The sequence below is a fragment of the Hemibagrus wyckioides genome, linkage group LG08, assembly GCF_019097595.1.
Source record: "Hemibagrus wyckioides isolate EC202008001 linkage group LG08, SWU_Hwy_1.0, whole genome shotgun sequence".
Taxonomy (NCBI): Eukaryota; Metazoa; Chordata; class Actinopteri; order Siluriformes; family Bagridae; genus Hemibagrus; species Hemibagrus wyckioides.
Window position 1 is genome coordinate 9,451,133 of NC_080717.1, and position 22,349 is coordinate 9,473,481.

The 22,349-nt window shown below is 39.1% G+C and overlaps 2 protein-coding genes across 2 annotated transcripts; one reads left to right on the forward strand and one right to left on the reverse strand.

Annotated features, from left to right (window-relative positions):
• Positions 1–4,745: 4,745 nt before the first annotated feature.
• Positions 4,746–12,568, reverse strand: trim105 (tripartite motif containing 105). The gene is made up of 7 exons (XM_058397503.1): positions 12,490–12,568; positions 11,668–12,004; positions 10,357–10,452; positions 9,837–10,070; positions 9,069–9,088; positions 8,775–8,884; positions 4,746–8,015 (listed from the first exon to the last, which is right to left on the reverse strand). Exons 2-7 carry the CDS (start codon positions 11,950–11,952, stop codon positions 7,462–7,464), a joined length of 1,299 nt encoding a protein of 432 aa, XP_058253486.1. The 5' UTR covers positions 11,953–12,004; positions 12,490–12,568; the 3' UTR covers positions 4,746–7,461.
• A 2,545-nt stretch (positions 12,569–15,113) lies between these two features.
• On the forward strand, positions 15,114–21,911 carry npy7r (neuropeptide Y receptor Y7). Its single transcript, XM_058396472.1, has 2 exons — positions 15,114–15,525; positions 20,684–21,911. Exon 2 carries the CDS (start codon positions 20,692–20,694, stop codon positions 21,856–21,858), a length of 1,167 nt encoding a protein of 388 aa, XP_058252455.1. The 5' UTR covers positions 15,114–15,525; positions 20,684–20,691; the 3' UTR covers positions 21,859–21,911.
• Positions 21,912–22,349: the final 438 nt, after the last annotated feature.

Below are 22,349 nucleotides of genomic sequence, written 5' to 3' on the forward strand. Positions count from 1 at the left end.
AAATGCCTTCTTAATTGTAATGGTCTAACAGTTTTGTGTACCCAAAGTAGAACCTATATCGAACTATAGCCTTCTAATTCAATTCAATTCAATTGTTCAATTCATTGTTTGCATAGCGCTTTTAACAATGGACATTGTCTCAAAGCAGCTTTACAGAAGTATAGAAGAGAAAAGAGTCCACAGTGGTGAGGAAAAACTCCCTGAGATGATATGAGGAAGAAACCTTTAGAGGAACCAGGCTCAGAAGGACTGGACAGTAAATAAAGTAACTGCTTTGCTGCTTTCTACAACAGCAGCCAAGAGCTCTTGAGGAACTAATAGGTCAGTGTAGTTTCTGAGTTCATTATAGACTTAACACTAGTTCCTTGCTGTCACAAGCTGACAGATGCAACGGCAGTTCAGTGACAGTGTGATGGTCTCCAAGTGGTTCTGTCCACAGCAGTGGTTTGCTCTGCCCAGTAACGCCTTTGAAAAAAACATGACATGATTTCTGCTCTTTCATTTCTATACATAATTATATAATTTTATTTATATATTTATTCATTTTAGATACATATAATGTATAAATACATTAACTGTCCATGAGGAAGAACTCAATACATCATGCTGTAAATGAAGACATGGCAAGCACTATATGTGCTGTGTTGATGCTTCTGGCATGTACAACTAAATACATTAAATAACAATGCACTATCATGGGCAAGGCTAGCTTAGTGATTAAACACTCGGGCAAAGCTCTAATCCTTCAACTGCTGAACTGTATGTGTTATATTCTGCTTCACATGTAGGATGAAAGCTCTATCAAATTAACAAATTTAAATATACTCACTATAGTCTGTTTCTGGGTCTGTGGTTTCTGTGATAGTGACATGAAAATTATTCAAAGAATTAAGCCATAGGCATCCAAATGCACAGCTGTATGCTATCGTTCTACTCCATAGCTTAAACGCAGGAAGAGAACTTATTTGTTAAATGAATGGTCAGCCCTGAAATTCTTTAGTTTCTTGTATATTATTAATAGATTCATGTAGTGTAAATTCCTCAGTTGCTAACTATTCATATTGTCATCAAACAAAACAATAATTACTAGTAATAAGCTCAGATTAAACATAAAAACGAAATAAAAAAAGAAATAGAAAAATATGCTCATTGTATTACAAATAGATTAACAGCCTGCATGAAACATTTTAAATATGTATCTATGTATCTTAAAGAAAATACAATTACATTAAATTTAATTATCCTTATCATCCATCAAACTTCATTATGCTCCATTGACACATTAAGCTTATAATTCACCTCATTTATATTCTCTGTTTTCAGAAATAACAAAACATTTTGAAAGGCAAAACCCCACATACAAACAAAAAGACTTACACTATATTGCCAAAAGTTTTGGGACACCCCTCCAAATCATTGAATTCAGGTGTTGTTTGTCTTGGCCCCTTAGTTCCAGTGAAAGGAACTCTTAATGGTTCAGCATACTAAGACATTTCAGACAATTTCATGCTCCCAACTTTGTGGGAACAGTTTGGGGATGACCCCTTCCTGTTCCAACATGACCGCACACCAGTGCACAAAGCAAAGACATAGATGAGTGAGTTTGGTGTGGAGGAACTCGACTGGCCTGCACAGAGTCCTGACCTCAACCTGACAGAACACCTTTGGGAAGAATTAGAGCGGAGACTGTGAGCCAGACCTTTTTACCCAACATCAGTGCCTGACCTCACAAATGCACTTCAAGAGGAATGGTCAAAAATTCCCATAAATATACTCCTAAACCTTGTGGACAGCCTTCCCAGAGAAGTTGCAGCTGCAAAGGGCGAGCCAACCTTATATTAAATTCATGTGCATGTAAAGGCAGACGTCCCAAAACATTTGGCAATATAGTGTATATTAGCAGACATGTACATGTCAGAGTCATATCTACATTTTGTGTGCATGTGTGTGTGTGTGTGTGTGTTTCTTAGCTCATTCTGCATCGAATTTGGCTCTGGTACCACTCATTAGTGATGTTACGATGGTGGTCAAGAGACTCCAGGGGCATGTACATGAACACAATAGAATGGATAATTAATTTCACTAATGTGGTGTTAAACTAATTCATAATCTTGGGGAAAGTAATGACTCGGTAAAACAATTTGGCAGATTTCACTAATAATAAGTGAAGGAAAACGTATATCATGTACATCATTATGGCAACTAACATTAATGTTGATTTTAGTTGTACATTTTCTTATACTGTATACTTAAATATAGGATTTTTTAAATCTGAAATATTGTGGTTGCCCAAGCACACACAGACCTGGCTCCTAAGAACCTTCCTATATAGGCTGCTGTGTATAAACAGATATTTTACTCCCCTTCCTGCACATATTCAATATCACACAACTTACACATGCTGGCTTATGAATATTAATGAGCACTGGGTATTTGATTATGCATATTAATGACTAGCACATTGTCTGTGGCTGTCATTTGGATTGGGAAGGCATCCAGCTGTGAAATATTATCCCTGTAGGACCAGGTGCCTTTATAATTATGGGCAGCTTTTAATGATATGGTTCATTGCTGTAGTTACTTCTAGTATTTATGGTTGCTGCGTTGTTATATATGCGTACATTACACTAAAGGTATCCATGGGTATCTCCTATGCTTTAATCTCCTATGCTTTTTCCCTTGAAGTTATGGTTTAGGTTTCTGTAGTGTCAGTACTGTGTTTTATTCCCTTAACAATTTGGTTATCTATTATTTATTAATTATTTGCAGTATTACTGGACGCACGCTAGTGTTATAATCATATGATCTGGGTATATGATCTGCCCGCGGACGTTTAATTTTAATCATTCCAGTGAAAATATTGGACAGAATAGAGATTAGGAAAGATCCCATGTGAAGAACAACAGTGACGAAATTCTAAATATTATTCTAGGCTCTGCTTGTTTCTCTACACCTACCTGCAGGGTAGAGACTTTCGTCACTGTTGTTCTTCAGTGTTTTTCTAATGAAGAACATATTTTAAAGCTCTGGCCGCAAATTTTTTGGTTCAAAGGGTTTCTTTTTCCTGTAAACTATCCATGTTGTATCCAGAGGTTATCAGTGGTAAAGTATACTTATAGTGTATGATGAAATTGTGTGAAATACCACTTGATTTGCATTTCCATCTAAAAGTAAATAAGGATCCGTCTTAAATTAGTTGATTAGATTAATGATTGTTTTATTTTCTTATTCAAAAGAATGTGAAAATTAAATAAAGACTGATTTTACCTACCAACCTACCACATTTTGAAATTTTTATACACTAATGATGATCATTTGCTGTAGCCCTTAGAGAACATACATTTATTAAGCTGGAAAAATTCCTAAACTAAACAAACCACACAATCCAGCTCTTTGTATTCAAATTTCTCTTTTAAATAATCTCACATTATATTGTACCAAGATAGATCCTATTTTACCCCACTGTTTTATTATTATTATTATTATTATTATTATTATTATTATTATTATTATTGTGTTTTTCTGCTGGCCACATGAAAAGGACAGTGTTTCCTGTCCAATATTGCTCTCTAGGGTCCAGCTCAAGGACTAGGCCTTGAAGTGCCACTGCTCCATCTGCCACATCCTGAGGTCAGCAAACACACTCCGCAGCATCCCACTCATCGGAAGGAAACTGGACCATGTTTCTCACCACTAGTAACCAACAGCACTGCCAAGAACCTTACATGTCTGGCTTATTCTGTCTTCTGTCGTTTGCAAGAGTATTAATTTTAATTTTTGTCACTGTCATCATATTGTGATGTCCTGTTTATTAAAATGTCCAGTAATGAGGTGCTGAGGATCAGATTAAAGCAGGTACCATTGACTGGCCAGAGAGGTGCATGATTAGTGTTAGACAAATGAAAAAGTTTCCCCTCCTCCATCACCTTCACCCGCCACACACAAATTGATCCTTGTCGAACCTCAGTCATATACAAGCCCATTCTTATCCCTCGCTGCTATACATTTTTTCAGTGTAAGAAATTGTGGCATTTTCCACGTCACATACATACACATGAACATCACTGAAATCGACTTCAAGTCATCAGGTCCATAAAGCCCATATGACAAAGGCTGCATTGTTAATAGGATTTTGTAATTCTTCCCGTTACTGGTATTTAAAGACACTGTGACACTTTGGAATTAACAGAGTTAGCAACATTCACTAAAAGGGCAAAGGTTGTGCCACATCCTGTCCGACAACCCCCTCAGGAGGACAGTAAAGCAGTTTGGGGGCACAAGCACTGCCTTTCTGTTTGTGTGACCCTTCACAGGGAGTGAAAGGAAAGAGGATGTTGATGCACTTGTCTGTTCTTACAGATAACGACACTCGATCCATGCTTTTTTTGGGTGTCCGGGATCCAAACTAGATTTGAAATAAAACCAAGAAATAAAAAGCAATGAGATACATGTTTAAAAAATGATGAATGATTATTAATATTAATCACTTGTTGTTATTGGTTGTCAGTAGAACGTTGAACCTCATGAGTACAGAGAAGTCATCAAACCCATTAAAAAGCAATAAGATCAATATTTCTGAGGATCTTGTATGGAGGAAGAGAACAGGTAGTCTTCCTGGTACTGTGATCTGCATCCAACATGAACAGGCACTGGTACATGCCATGATTACTTATGAAGGATTTCTTTTCCTAAAATTATAATTCTGTAAAGGGGTATTCCCTAAAAGGAAATTATACAACACCTGATAAAAATTCTTTAGATTTATTACTGCTTATTAGTTGCGTACATTATATAGAGTGTCTGATTAGAAAATTAATCCTGAATAGATCAGCAAAACACATCAGCAAATATTTATAGTTCATCCAGCATTCCTATAATGAAAATAAAAATGCTCAAGTGCAGGTACAAATTAATTGTTTACAGAGTCAATGACAGAGACAGCAACATGACACAGTATATGACATGACATTAGATTAGAGTGACATTGCTTGATCAACATGACAAGGTTAGCGATGATGCTTTACTTCATCACTGTCAATCCTCAAAAAAATCATAGCTTTCGGCAGCTGCTCTCAACCTAACCAGATTAAAAAAACTGTCATTGATCTTTGTTAGTACATTTAATGCCAGAGTAAATGATTTACATGAGATATTGAATATGCAGGAATAAAACATGACTGGTGACAGCAGTATCATGACTAAAATGTGCATGGTGAGCTATGTAAATGATTTAATGTCTTGTGAAAAAAATGTACGTTTCCTTGCATCACCTTTTGCTTTGATTATTTGCCGTGGCATTGTTACAATAAGCTTATGCAAGATCAAAATATTTAGTTCCATCCAGAGTTGCATTAAATTCTCACCAAGATCTTATACTTATGAATCTTCTCCAGTACATCCCATCTCAATAGTGTTAAGGTCTGGACTCTCTGGTGGCCAAGCCATTTGTGAAAATGAAGACCTCATGCTCTCTGAACCACTCTTTGCTCAAAATCACTATTTGAGCTTGATGAATCCTGGCATTGCCATCTTTAAACATGCCATCAGAAAAGACAAAAAAAAAATAAAAAAAATCTACCGATGGAAAAAATTGGTCATTCAGTACATTCAGGTAGCCAGATGACGCCTTTTTCAGGCAATGACCAAATGAAGCTACCCCAGATCATAACACTCCCCCCTACACACTCTTACCCTTATGTGCTCATCACTCTGCAACAGGGTCTTTTTCCATTGCTCCAGAATCGTCATGCTCCTTAGCAAATTAAAGCCTCTTTCCTGATTAACCACAAGGCTACACAGCTGTTTTTAAGGCCAGACAGCTGTCTAGTCCCAATCCCTTGAGTTCTCTTCACATTGTGTGTGTGGTAATGCCCTTACTTTCACTGTTCAAGATTTTCTTTCTGACATTTCTTCCTCAAAGAAGAACCCACCACTGTGTTCACCACGTTTTAATAATGCGCTCGACAGTTCTTTCAGCAATCTCTTTACTTGTTTCCTTTGCTCGATGCAGGCCAATAATTTGACCCTTTTCAAACCGAGTAACTTTTCCACGACCCCAGGACATGTCTTCTTACATGGTTGTTTAATAAATGAGAACCTACTCGCTGCATCAGCTTGGGTTAAATAACTTGTTGCCAGCTGAAACATAAATCACTGTAGTAATTATCCAATGGAAGGCTCTTGATTTGATTTCCTGAATTCAATCCAAGATGTGATTTTTTTTTTTTGCCCAGTCAGTCTATGGCTGCGTTTACACTTGGCATTAAAATGTGATCACTGTAATCCAATCAAGCAGATGAGATCATCAGCCAATCAGGACACGGTGTGTTTACAACTTGTCACCACCATGTGGCTTCTGTGTCTGGATATCTGATCAGATCTGTCTTTCCTGCGCACTGTTCAAGTCTGCAGAGGCAAAAAAAAGGTCAGCAAAGTCGACCTGAAGTACTAGTGGGTTTTATTTTAAAAGAAAAACATTTTCAGTCATGGGAGATTTTTACAAATCTCATAAAACAAGAAGGATGAGGAGGTTACAGATATTACTAAGGTGGAGAGCTGGCGTAATGAAAACAGTAAAAAGAAACCTATGGGTCCGGGATCGTTCCAAGCTGTGGTGGGAAAAATGCACATACTTTACAGAGATTGAATGGTTCTGCAACTTTCAGGTATGAAAGCAAACTCCACCTTCGGCTGTTTAGCAAAACCACACCGCTATGTGCAGTGATGTGAGCTGTGGAGAAAAGATTTGCTCTGGCACTGTACTTACTACAGGTGACTGCTTTCAGACAATTATTCATCTCTTCTGTGTCAGCAAAGCTGTAGTTTGGTAAAGTGTGCATGAGGTGGCACCTTGGCTAAAATCACTCACATGTCAGCACAAGTAAGCCCGCTGCAGAGAGACTGAACGAGGTGGAGCATGGGTTTGAAGAGAGGTATGGCTTCTCTCAGTGTACTGAGGCGATAGATGGGACCCATATCCCAATATTATCCCCCAGAGACAACGTATCTTATTACTACAACAGGAAAGGAAGGCATTCTATCCTACTACAAGCAGTTGTAAGACTGGGACCGTCCATCCATGAGACATAAAATGTTAATCTAGAACTTATTTTACGTTGTTAGCTGCATGTTGTCGAATATAGTGAACAGCATCAATCCACAAAGATAGAAATAGAGTCTCATACGCGCTCCATGGGTGGCGTTTTCACACGCGCTCCACACGTGATGGCTGGATTGCGTTTGCATTATACGAAGATCCGATCACAATGCATCCTCAACTACCTCATGACCTGGACACCTTGGTCAAAAAACATTCCGATAACAAATGCATTTACACTCGTCTTTTCAATGTGTATGTGGACAACATCCAGATACAGGTCGCATTTTAATGCCACGTGTCTATATGTATGTAGTCTATATGTATGTAATTTACACTGTATAAAGATCTGAGGCTTCTAGCTATCAGATAGCCATGCTGAGGAAGTGCAGGAGATGGATGGGCTGAGCTCGCTGCCCAGGCTCACTGAGGCATGTGCTAAAGAATGGAAAAGCCTTCCCTCTGGGCCCGTTGCAGAATGAGTACATAAGGCTCATGTCATCAGCATTGTAGAAGGAAACTATGCGTTCCTCACAGTCTACGAAGATCCCAATTCTTACAGGTCGAGTGGTCACGTGTACTGGGGTCCATGGTTGGGTGCCTGCTGAGTACTCTGTGTTGTTGCGCAGACGCATGGTCCAGTACCCATTATTTGGGCAGAGCTTAACCCGTGCCTGTCGATTCACTGTTTCCAGGGCAACACCTATGTCCCACTTGGGCTTGGTGCCAACACCCACCTCCCAATAATGTCTGCCTGTATGGAATCCTTGGGCTGCGAGAACATTGACGCACTGAATGAAGCGCTTCGGATTGGGTTTGTATGGAAGCATGGTTTCAGTCTCAACCACTTGGGTCCTGTCTCGAGAGAGCTGGAGGGTGGGATGAACCGTGTCCTCATCGAAAGTCAGTGAAAGCGGGCCTGAGTATAAAATAAACAAAAAGGTTAATGTGATTATTATGGTTTACAAAACAAAACTGCACTTATTTTGAATAAATTTAATGTAAAAGCAAGTGTATGATTCTGTCTTTGGATGGTGGGAGAAAGAAATCTGAAAAGGTCTGGATGAAAAAACACTTTCCAGATTATGTATATACCAGTGGGCTGCCATCTCTGCACTGATTAGCCAGTAGTGATATATAAAGGCATGGTGATTGGTACAGGTTTATGAATGCAGTGAGTTACTACGAGACAGATTACTTAGCAAAGCTATTACAGCTCTAATTAGTGAAGTGGTGGCATCACAAAGGAATGGATTAAATTGATTCATACTTTCATTTCCTACACAAATCAATCAAGCGTATGTATTACTTGTTGCTTGCCTGGATGCAGATTTCTCTTTTTATGTTCACTTGTGTAATAAGGATTTTAAAGTAGCTTGCCCAGATGTGCCAGATGGTACGATTTAATGTTGCCTTTCTCAGATTAGGCGATACTGAAAACTGCAACACACTCATCTCCATCAAATCATGCTGATTTTCAAGACATCAAGACATTTTCTTTCATCTACCACTACTTGTTAGTTTGCTGAAATTCTGTATGAAAAAATCAACATATAGAACAGTATTCTAGGCTCTGAACAGCACTTCAGATGAGGCATGAAACAGGCTTATTGACAAACAGTAGTAATGAGGACGGAATATAACGTTTTGATATTTTAATCAGGATTTTGTACATTACCTGGTTTTAAATTTTTAAACATTTTTCGCCACAGTGTGTACTGAAGTGGTGCTATGTATTTTCTCTTCAAACCCTCAATAGAAGGTCCTTTGATGGCTGGAACATTTGTTCTGAGAATGATAGGGAAAAATCAATTCAGTGTTTAAAGCGTTATAGCATTTTTTGACAGGAAAACAGCCTGCTAAATGCTTAGCAGAAAATATCTTGTTAAGGATGGCATGGTTTCATGTGAATAAAGCTTAATAGACAAAGCCAGGCTAGGTCATATAATAGCAGTCTTTAATTACCACTTACCTGGATTTTAATTCTGGTAGCTAGAGAGAGACAAAGAATAGAGAATGTTAGCATTACAGCAGATGATCTGATCTGACCAGTCCTGCCGCTGTGTAAAATGTAAACTGGGTCCCTTTTGTCACTCAACATTACAAACTTAGATTTTCACATGTTGTCCTGCAGTATTTTGGGTAAATAAAAACAAGAGGAAAAAGATGTACAAAAAAAAGAAAGAAAGTAATCATATATACAGATCAGGTATAACATTACGACCACTGAGAGGTGGCGTGAATAACCCTGATTATCTCCTCATCATGGCACCTGTTAGTGGGGGGAATATATTAGGCAGCAAGTGAAAATTTTGTCCTCAACGTTGATGTGTTAGAAGCAGGAAAAATGGACAAGCGTAAGGATTTGAGCGAGTTTGACAAGGGCCAGATTGTAATGACTAGACAACTGGATCAGAGCATCTCCAAAACTGCAGCTCTTGTGGGGTGTTCCCGGTCTGCAGTGGTCAGTGTCTATCAAAAGTATCCTTTAAGTCCTTAGAGTCCTGTAAGTATCAACTTACAGGACTTAAAGGATCTGCTGCTAACATCTTGGTGCCAGATACCACATCACACCTTCAGGGATCTATTGGAGTCAATGCCACGACGGGGAAGACCAACGCAATATTAGGCAGGTGGTCATAATGTTACGGCTGATCAGTATACGTATGCAGTCATGTTTAAAACACTGGCAGATAACCACTCTCACTTTAAAAATCAGTAATTTATACGAATCTTTCACCTCCACTGGTGCCATGTTCCGTGCTTTGCTGGTAGCTGTTCGGAGTGAGCCCATAGTCTGCTCCAGCTCTTGAACTGCGGTATGCAGAGCCTCTAGTTGGCATTCCAGATTGTGCTCAAGGTCCATCTGATCCCTCCTTAGCTGGTCCAGCATGGCTGCCTCCTCCACTTGCAAGAAATGGTGCAGAGTCTGGAAGTCGTAACACACCCTCTCCCTGAGATCAGCTCCCGCTTTCTAATCCATACAAAAATGAGGATAAACAGTGGCACACAGAGAGAACAAGAGGATCAGAGAGGGAAATTTTTAACTCATATGTTGTCATCCACAAAACTAGTGCATTACTGTACTTTATGTTATGTCTTGTTACGGCACACAGTAAAAAATTATCAGTGAGCAAACGGATAAGCTAGCCACCTAACCTAATGTTCTTTCCCCCGGTGGGTCCAGGCAAGTAGGCTGCTGCTGACTGACCTAAAGCATAGCATAAACTTTTGTCCTCCACCTTGTTGATGAGCCATACCTTTAATGTGCTCATCTCTTCTTCACCTTTACGGATCATGGCAATTAGCTGTTCTTTCTGTGATTGATGAGATTCCATCGCATCCTTAAATTGTTTCTGAAAAAGGCACATGAAAAAAGTCACTGTAATGTAGTTTTATGATTGTGATCATCAATATGGGATGGCTACTATAATATACACTACCAGTCAAAAGTTTGGACACACCTTTTAATTCAATGTTTTTTGTTTAGGGATTTATTTTCTACATTTTAGAACAATACTGGAGATTTCAAAACTATGAAATAACACACATGGACTTAAGTAATCCATATGTAACGACAACAAAAAACAGTATTTTAAGACACGAAGGTCAGGTGTTCTGGAATAGTTCTTGCAAGAACAGTATTGTCAAGTGCATTTGCAAAACCCATCAAGCACCATGATGAAACTGGAACCATGAAGACCATCCCAGTAAAGCAAGACCAAAACTGACCTCTGCTGCAGAGGAGAAGTTCATTTAGAGTGACCAGCCTCAGAAATCACCAATTAACAGCACCTCAGATTAGAGCCGTTATGAAGGCTTTACAGAGCATCAGTAGCAGACATATCTCAATATCAACTGTTCAAAGGACCTTGTTGTGTATTTCGGCCGCCTTCAGCATTGTTTTACAATGTAGAAAGAAATAAACATTAGAAAAGACTTTTGACTGGTAGTGTAGGTAGCGGTCATTTTTGAAATAATATTTACACCGACCAGGTGAAACATTATGACCACCTGCCTAATATTGTGTTGATCCCCCTTTTGCTGCCAAAACAGCCCCGACCCATCATGCACTGTGTATTCTGACACCTTTCTATCAGAACCAGCGTTAACTTCTTCAGCAACTTGACCAGCAGTAGCTTGTCTGTTGGATTGGATCACACGGGCCAGTCTTCGCTCCCCACGTGCATCAATAAGCCTTGGTTGCCCATGACCCTGTCGCTGGTTCACCACTGTTCCTTCCTTGGACCACTTTTGATAGATACTGACCACTGCAGACCAGAAGACTGCAGTTTTGGAGATGCTCTGATCCAGTGGTCTAGCCATCACAATTTGGCCCTTGTCAAATTCACTCAAATCCTTACGCTTGCCCATTTTTCCTGCTTCTAACATAAAATGTTCACTTGCTGCCTAATATATCCCACCCACTAACAGGTGCCATGATGAGGAGATCATCAGTGTTATTCACTTCACCTGTCAGTGCTCATAATGTTATGCCTGATCGGTGTATATCCAGCATGAGAGCTTACAAGGCCCTAATGATTTAGTTGTTTGACTGAGAAAAAACTTACCTGTAAATTCCTCACGGACGCAACTGACGCATTGGTTCTGACCTTTTCGACCAGACCAGCCACCAAATAGTTGGTCTGAAACTGTTTTTTCGGGAATTCCTTGCGACACTGAGGGCACGCAGCTGGACCTCGGATACTTTTCCAGTAGGTAGTGATGCACGGCCTGCAAAAGTGATGCATGCAGCCAAGCATAACTGGATCTCTGAACAGATCCCAGCATATGGAACATGTAAGATCCTCACTGAGACTCTGAGCCTCAGCCTGCTTCATACTGCTGCACGCCATAGATGGAGAAAAAGCCTCAAGTCTGACTTTCACTTCCACTTTTAGTCACACGCTGGTCACACAACACAAAATAATGAAATGTCAGCATATTTACAAGACATTATTATAACTGTATGTCTAATATTCTATATCTCGCTATATAAAAATATCATTATTTTCACTTGTAACATAGCAGTGACCAACTGAATAACTCTGAAATTGCTTCTTTTTTTTTAATATTTACATGGACAGTATTATTTGTTTACTAAATAAACTCAAGGTCATTATCGAATAAACATACAGGAAACGGAATGTTAACATTTACAATGATAAACAAAATAAAGTTCAGCTTATGTTTTAAAGTATCTGTGGAAAGTTTGTTAGCTCACTAGCATGCTAACATTCCAAGTACAATATGATGTATTCAGCGCCGACGTCATTAAAACAATATAATAACGCTAAACCGCTAATGCCATTTTTTTTTGTTACAGTCTTTAACAAGAGTAACAACATAAAAACAAAAATATACTATTTTAGTAAACAAAAACACAACGTCACCTATCCACGTAGTCTCTTTCTCTGTTTGCTCCTCGGAGTTCAGAGTACAAAAACGTCTCTTGTGGGTGACGTTCCAAACAACGGCCCACGCCCTTATATGAGTGCACTATGTAGGGTGTAATATAATGGTTTATGTGCCTCATCTAGTGCACTTATTCAACCTCTTGTGTCCGAATTGGCAAGAGCCCACAGTGCGTGCGTTATTTAAGATACAACACGTAAAAATTTGCATAAGCATGATATTTTAAATACAATAAGCGATGGACAAAAAATGCATTATTGTAGTGGTAGCTATAAACCACATGCTCCAATCTGAGTGAAAAAAAATATCTCGGATTTATTTCAGAAACATTATTTTATACACTATATTGCCAAATGTTTTGGGACACCCCTTCAAATCATTGAATTCAGGTGTTGTTTTTCAGGGGCTGGCCTTGGCCACTTAGTTCCAGTGAAAGGAACTCTTAATGCTTCAGCATACCAAGACATTTTGGACAATTTCATGCTCCCAACTTTGTGGGAACAGTTCGGGGATGACCCCTTCCTGTTCCAACATGACTGCACACCAGTGTACAAAGCAAGGTCCATAAAGATGAACGAGTTTGGTGTTGAGGAACTTGACTGACCTGCACAGAGTCCTGACCTCAACCTGATAGAACACTGGGTTGGGATGAATTAGAGCAGAGACTGCATGCCAGGCCTTCTCGTCCAACATCAGTGCCTGACCTCGCAAATGTTCTTCTAGAGGAATGGTCAAAAACTCCCATAAACACACTCCTAAACCTTGTGGAAAGCCTTCCCAGAAGAGCTGAAGCTGTTATAGTTACAAAAGGTGGGCCAACTCCATATTAAATTCATGTGCATGTAAAGGCAGAAGTCCCAGATTTGGAACGGTGAGTTTCCACTCGAACTCATCCCAAAGGTGTTCTATCAGGTGGAGGTCAAGGCTATGTGCAGTTCCTCCACACCAAACTCATGCATCCATGTCTTTATGGACCTTGCTTTGTGCACTGGTGTGCAGTCATGTTGGTACAGGAAGGGGTCATCCCCAAACTGTTCCCACAAAGTTGGGAGTATAAAATTGTCCAAAATGTCTTGGTATGCTGAAACATTAAGTTCCTTTCACTAGAACTAAGGGGCCAAGTCAAACTCCTGAAAAACAACACCAGAATTCAATGATTCGGAGGGGTGTCCTAAAACTTTTGGCAGCATAGCGTAGGTTGTCTATTTATTGCTGCTATAGCTGTCTTTTCCTGGACACTTGGCACCAACTGAACGGATTGGGTTCAACAATTTTATTATAGTATGTCTGCTTGTTTTTGAGTTTTGAGATTTAGATTAAATTCATTCACTGTAAGGGCTCTCTGCAGGCCACTCGAGATCTTCCACTGCAACCATAGCAGACCATGTTCATGTAGATTGCTTTGTGCACTGCACAGGCTTGAACAGGATTAGGCCCCTTAGTTCCAGTGACAGGAAACTGGAATGCTACAGCATCTAGGATATTCTATATAATTGTTTGCTTCCCAATGTGTGTTGAAGTTTGCAGAAGGCTCACATATGAGTGTGATGATAACCTTTGCTCATATAGAGTATGTGGCTACACTTATGTAGCTAAGATATATATCATATACAGTAGAGTGTGCACAGACTTGTGTAGCATATCATATTCTTAAGCTCACTTTGTCAGGATCATGGTAGCTGATAGCATGCATGGATTATCTGTGCAATATAATACTACTTACCGTGACATATATTAAATTCATGTTTTATGCCAGAAATGTCCAAAAGTGACTGTTAAAAAAAGGCAAAAGTGCTAAAAGCATTATGAGCCTCAGGAACTCAAAAGGCATTAAAATGATTAACTAATTAAACATCTGAGGGAGATGACAGCCCAAAAAAAATCAAGACCAAAAAAACCCCAACAAATTACAGCTAGAAATCTTTTTGGCACCAGCCTGACAAGCTGGTGCCAAACAGCTTAAAAGAAATAGCTCATGGTGGAGATGACCATCATTGCTTGGCAACCTGAACTACTTCCTCTCCACTCAGTGTCAGTTAAGCTCAGCAGTGCGGCACCTCACTGGTACTAATGCTGCTACAAGACCAAAGCAATGGCCGTCTACATTGCTCAGAGGCTCAGGTGGTCAAGACGTGATCACTGTGACACAGTCATAATCTTGGGCAGGACAAAGACAAGATTCAGGCTTAATTACCCATCTATTCTGTACAGAAGATGTAGGCAGCAGTAAGGCCAGAGGCACTTAAATAAACACTCACCAAACGTCACACTCATTTTTTACGCTGTAAGGGATGTGGACAATTCACATTTACGTTTGAAAGACCACAACAGGAAATAGGCAACATCAGGAATCAATAGTCAACAATGTCTAATAAAAATGGCTGTGTCCTGTGAATAAGAAACATACACTCAGTAAGTTCAATATGTATTGACACCTGTTCTGCACACCACTGAAAAGCTACGATTTAATGAATCAAATCACTGCCACTGACTATTAAGAGAATGTGAAGACAGGTGGCTGAGGGTGGGTTGGGGGTGGGCAGTGGATGGGCTGGGGTGGTGTTTGAGGGTGCTGCGGTGGTGGGAGTGGGGGGAGTTTGGTTTTTCAGAATCATACATGTATTAGACAAGCAATTCTGTTAAAATTACAAAGCATTATTATATTTGGGGGTAAAAAACGTAATGTATTAGAGTGGCTATAAATAAATGGAAATAAGAGGAAAGATTAATTTAATCAACATGGCCATTTCTCATATTTTACATTCGATTTTTAAACTAATATCGTACACTTACATTAGTGCTGCACAGAGCTGGGGCTCACTTAAGCCCACTGCACTGATCTCTCGCCTTCTAGATGGATTTTGTACACAGGTTCAAAAGTACGGCGGCTCTGAAGCGTCAATTACAGCCTGATGCTGTCGCGCTGCAGCAGAGAGCTCGCGCGCTGCTCACTCTCTCACATAGCGCGAGCTGCTGCGGACCCACTTTATTCTAACGACAGAAGAGCAAATATGGTAAGAGTGTCATTTTTATTAATTTATTTGTCTTGTTTAGGTTTTAAATTCATGTTTGCACGATAGAAGGCATTGAAAGTCATTAAACATGTTGCATAACCTATAGTGGAAAGATGTATGTATATAATGTACGTGAAATGTATATGCCTAGTGAAAATTCTATTTTATTTTATTTTTATTAATACCATATACTTGCAATAATTCAAGAATGAAAAATGAAGTATAAAATGAAGTATAAGACAAGCATAAAATATTCTGTGCATTATGAAATTGTCCTGGGTCTCTTGGATATTTCTCCTCTTTCCTACTTGCATATAGCAAAAAGCTGGGTTTTATAAAACACTTGTTGGAGTTGGAGGATTTTTATCCTTTAATTGTTGCTTGCAATTCACGACAGCATTTTGGTATAGTAACAGTGCAGTGCAATAGCAAAAAAAAACAAAATTTATGAGCTGAAAATAACATTGTAGTGTGGAGTCACTTATTTGTAACAGTTATGGCATCATATATCAGTAGAGGATCTAATCCTATGGTCTTCCGTTGGCATTGCTGAATGATGATACATGCCTTACAGCCTTCCTGCTTACTTTTCAGTAGTTTGAGAGAACTGTTTCAAACATGCCAAATCCCTCTCTCTCTCTCTCTCTCTCTCTCTCTCTCTATATATATATATATATATATATATGGCAATTGAACAACTCTTAGAATTCAGTGTCACTCTGCAAAAACCACACCCATAGGTTCCATTTAAAAATAGGGGATTTTGATCCTATATGTGTGCATATATATGAGGGAGTATTTTTAAAAGGGTATATAAGGGCTTATGTTTTATACTTGGCATACTATTGCATGCTATCCCTGTTTGATAAGACCATACGGCATGGAGTAAAAGGCAGGCACATGAGAGATAAGCAGTGGCAGTTAATTCTCTTCTCTTTGTTAAATCTGGCAACAAAACCAGTTAATAGTGGCATGATGATGGAACCAAAGAAATGGCTGCTGGCCATTTTTGCTTCATTTATCATGTATCACATTCACGAAAGGCATCCAACCTCATTATTCTCATGTTATGTGGACTGTTTATTGGTTCACTATTATCACACACCGAAAAAAGAAAAAAGGACTCACCCTTAGGCTGCAATGCAATTTTTCAAGTTGATCATCTGTGCAGGACTGAAAAATGACGTTGCCATTATCAGAATGCAATTTCTAATGGAACAATTTTCAAAATCGAATTCTACAGTAATAAGTAGATGATAAATCAGTCTGATTTACAGCAAAAAGACCTGACTAAGAAGAGCAAAATTATGTTTTGGGGTGTATAGTGTTTACAGCTCGAACAAATACTGAGGAGCCAATCTGTACAGAGCTTAATATCTAAGCATGAGAATTTTAAAATCAACCCTGAAGAGGAAGCCAGAGTACGGATTCCAAAATAAAAATAACATGAATTGTCCTCACCCTAGTAGGATTGTAGCTGTAGGATTTTAAACATATTGCAGTCTATTATTATTGTCCATGACTTGCCAAACTGATTGGAAACCACTGTTTGTAATGCAAAGACTATATGTCAATGTAGAGATGACCTTTGCAGGAAAGTACCTTCCTTTTGCATGCTGTGTCTCAGGTGGATCCTTTGAAAAGGTCCAAGGATGATGGAAGGATTAGATGAACTGAACTGTGCAAAGTTCAAAAACATTTAAATAAGTCGTTCATCTCTGTGATGTTCTCATCTCACATGGATAAAACCATGCCTCGACATCATTTAAGAGAACTCTCTTTACATATTATCTGCACATTCTGTTAGTACTCAGATGTCACATACAATACACATACAGAGGGATAAATATATTTTGTTGCATGGTGCAATGGTATTAGAAGACCGTATTAAGAGTATGTATGCATTGCAGCTAAGACATGATTAGTATACAGTAAAGACGTCCTAGTGAGATTGGAATAAATCTCTATTATTGCTTCTGACATTCGTAGAAAAAAATGAAAACATTTGCAATTTTGTTCTAACTTAATTGTTGTTGCAACTAAGCATACAATAACTGCTTTATCCCAGTCAGAGATAACTGGATTCGACCCCGGAAACACTAGGTCTGAGAGGGAAATATATCCTGGATGGGATGTCAGTCTGTTGCAGGGCATGTTGCACACATAGACAAGCACTCATACACAAAGATGGAAAATTTAGTGTAACCAAGCATGCTTTTGGGGAGGAGAACTCAGAGGAAACCTCTTATGGACTTGGGCGAAGATGCAAAGCTCTGCACAGAAAGTAATCAGGGCTCAGGATCAAAACCTGGAGCTGTGAGGCTTCAACACTGCCAGCTGTGTCACATGCAACCCGGAGTGTACTTCTACTGGTTTTAAATGAGACTCCATAATTGCTTTGAAATGACCTGCTGCTTAACACAAAAGAAAGCCAAATGCTGTTCAAAAGCAAATAAAGAAATAAATGAAAATTAGTGCGTATTTCACAAAGGCTTAAATAATTTTCACTGCTTTGTGTTTAAAAGATTAAGAAAATAAAAGCTTGAAAGTATTGAAATATTATGCTGCTTGTTGCTGATATTTGGGACCCTTCAGCAGGACATCTTTATATTTTAGGTCTGGTAATAAGCTTAAATGCCAATATAGGTGATTGTAAAGGTCAAGTAATTATAGTGTTACATTAGTTTGACCGTTGGATTGAATTTTATTTTATGTATTTATTTATTTTTTTTCTGAATTGGATTTTAATGAATTTGTGTAGTAAATCATTAATATTTCATGAATTGTATAAATGTCTTTCAGTATTGCAATTTCAAATGGTCCAAGATTATATAAAAAGGTTACAATCGAGGACATTCATTTTATCATCTGTAGTGACCACTTTATCCGGGTCAGGGTTTCGTTGGATCTGAAGCATATCCCAGGCATAAGGCAGGAGACACCAGTCCATTAAAAGACATAATTCACACCTTGATGAATTTTACTGAGAGGAATTTGGAGAACTTGAATAAAAACCATACTAGCATGGAATGAATGATAGACACTCTGCACATACAGTAACCCAAGCTTAGGATAGATATCAGGATGCTGAGCTGTCAGGCAGCAATGCTATCTATATATGCTATATACTGTATATGCTAATACTGTGTAGGGCTTCCTTCTGGTCCCAAACCTTTCCTATTTGAGCTTCTGGTCTGACTCTTGCTTTTTGACAAAGTAAACTTTACCCACACCATTACACCCCCTTCACCAGCTCGGACTGTTTACGTAAAGCAGGTTGGGTCAATGGATTCATGCAGATGTTACCAAATTCTGACCTGACCATCTGTGCGCTCAGCAGAAATTGAGATTTGTCAGACAAGGCTATGTTTTTTGTCTTCACCTGTCTGGTTTTGAGGAGTCTGTGCCCACTGCAGCCTCAGCTGTCTGTTCTCGGCTGACAGAAGTGAAACCTGATGTGGTCTTCTGCTGAATCTGCATCAAGATTCAATGTGTTGTGCATTCAGATGTGCTTTTCTGCTCACTACAATCGTTTGGAGTCATAATGTTAGTTACTCAAATGGGGTTCTCCCTTTAAATGCAAGCTCAATTGGTCTAAATATTTATTAAAAAACTAGATCAACTTAGAAAATAGCGGAAGATTTTGGGACATGTGACTGACAAGTTGTTAGATTGTTTAAACAATGTACATCAACCAGGCATAACATTATGAACACCTGACTAATATTGTGTTGGTCCCCCTATTGCTGCCAAAACAGCCCTGACCCGTCATGCACTGTGTATTCCGACACCTTTCTATAAGAACCAGCAATAATTGCTTCAGCAATTTGAGCAACAGTAGCTCGTCTGTTGGATCGGATCACACGGGCCAGCCTTCACCCCACATGCATCAATGAGCCTTGGCCACCCATGACCCTGTCACCGGTTCACCACTGTTCCTTCCTTGGACCACTTTTGATAGATACTGACCACTGCAGACTGGGAACACCCCACAAGAGCTGCAGTTTTGGAGATGCTCTGATCCAGTCGTCTAGCCATCACAATTTGGCCCTTATCAAACTCGCTCAAATCCTTACGCTTGCCCATTTTTCCTGCTTCTAACACATCAACTTTGAGGACAAAATGTTCACTTGCTGCCTAATTTATCCCACCCACTAACAGGTGCCATGATGAGGAGATAATCAGTGTTATTCACGGCATCTGTAAGTGGTCATAATGTTATGCCTGATCGGTGTAGTTGGTTTGAGCTCTGTCTTTTGCCTGTGAAGGCCGTATTTTCTTGTATCCTTCCTGAAGACTGAAAAAATCGGATGGTCTGACACTAAAAGTGTCATGCACTCTTACTGTCAAGTTGTTTAATACATTAAATGTATTATCTAGTAAATATCAGAAAATAAAACTTGCAAATCTCATCTGGTCTCATATTAATCTTTAAATCTTAAACCCAAGTGTCTTCTTTGCATCGCAAATAGTAGTCAGTAAGTGCACTGGCTAAGGTAAAGTTACCATCCAGGGTATATTACTGCCTAACACCCACAGATCCACAGCAACCCTGACAAAGATAAAGCAGTTACTGAAATTATATAAAACTAACATGATTTTTGTAAAACAAATTTAATTGTTTTTTTTTTTCAACCAATTGAGTCTTTTTTCAACCAATTTAGTCAAACAATGTTGAAAATAGGATCCTTGTCATGCTTTTACAGTTAAAGGATGTGTAAAATGATATTGTTGGATAAAGGTGTTGTATGGTATTTGATGCATTTTAAGACTCTCAGAGCTTATCCTGTTCATTTTCTGATACAGATTTCTCTCTGTGGAAAATGTGTGAAAGTAAACAGACCTCAGACTGATAATCACAGGTTGAAAAGCGCTTTAACACTAAAGGAGAGATGGACAGAAAAGCTTCCCTCTTTCAAAAGATCCATGTTTTTGAACGGCAAATGACAAATAATAGCCTTCCCTTTTTAACAATATGTGTAAACTGTGGAAGAAACACAGCTATCACTCTGGGTCACAGTAAGGTTTGGACAACAAGGTATATAAAGGGTGTATTTAAAAAAATGAACAATAGACATACAAATTTAATGTGATTCTATATATAATTCCTGATTTTTCCTGATCAATCTGAAACCAGTGTAACTTTTCTTTGTAACAGGCACATGCATGAATGTTATTGGACTCATCAGAAGAGCAACCCAAGACAGCATGGGCCCTTCAGACCCAGCTAATGTCACCAGTGATATTCCCAATGAGGAAAAAGAATATACTGACTGGTACCAGAACAGCCTGGGAAACTACAGCATGGGTTCTCATAAGCCTGTCTTTGTGGATGACATTACCAAGCACCTAAGTGTTCAGATAGCCCTTATAACTGCTTATTCTCTTATAATCATCCTGGGCCTGGTTGGTAATACATTAGTTATTTATATGATTATTATATACAAAAACATGCGTACCGTAACTAACTACTTCATTGCCAACCTTGCTTTAGCTGACCTCATGGTGGACACCATGTGCTTACCCTTCACCTTGGCATACACTCTGCTGGATGAGTGGAAGTTTGGGGCAGTGATGTGTCACATGGTGCCTTATGCCCAAGCTCTCAGTGTCCATGTGTCCATTCTGACACTGACTGTGATCGCTCTAGAGCGCTATAGGTGCATCGTGTTTCACATGGGCCAGCGTCTCTCCAGATGTGCAAGTTTCGTTATCATCAGTCTAACATGGTCTTTCTCGGCCATCCTTGCTGGACCTTTAGCTATCTTTCGGGAGTACCGTTATGAGGAGATTGCCTACATTAACTTACGGATTGCTGTATGCTCTGAGAAATGGCCCCATGGCACTAACCGAGATGCCATCATCTACAGCTTCTCCATGCTTCTGCTCCAGTATGTGCTTCCACTGGGTATTATCAGCTATGCTTATGTGTGCATCTGGGTCAAACTTAAGAACCACGTCAGCCCGTCCAACCGCAATGATGGCATCACTCGTCGCAAGAAGACTACCAAGATGCTGGCACTGGTGGTTGTGGTCTTCGCAGTGTGTTGGCTTCCTTTCCATGTGTTTCAGTTGGCAAGTGATCTTGACCTGGTCCTCAAGTTTAAAGAATACAAGCTTCTGTATACTCTTTTTCACATAGTGGCCATGTGCTCAACATTCACCAATCCGTTACTCTATGGATGGATGAACAAGAATTATAGGAATGGCTTCATCATGTTCTTCCGCTGTGAACACAAACCTGACACCATCCATCCAGAGGGATCTTTCCGCACTCGAACCCTGCGAGGTTTGATCTTGTACAACAACGGACATCCGGCCACTGCTGTCTGAACCCGGCTAAAACTGACAGCACTTTTACAGATAAAGCTTGGTGTGAACAATATATATATATATATATATATATATATATATATATATATATATATATATATATATATATATATATATATATATATATATGGGATTTGTTTTAGAGGTATTTAAAGTCTGCATGCTGTATACTATACAAACACAAACACTTACTTTTGACTGTTTTGTATTTGGTATCTGTCAGTTATACATGTGTTTCGTAAAACTGTCTCTGAATTGTGTTAAGACAAAAATGAAAGTAATTCAAAGGTTATTTTCTCATGTCACAAATAAATCAACTGTTCGATTCAGCTTTGCAGTTCACCTAAATGACAACAACCCCCTTTCTGCATATAGGTTTTATCTCAAAGGGCTGTTGAATTGTTATGGCTCTGGAAATAAGGACAGCATATTGTCCAGCACATCCAATCCACCAGTGATCTTGGTTATAATCTCAGTTAACAGCTGCAGTA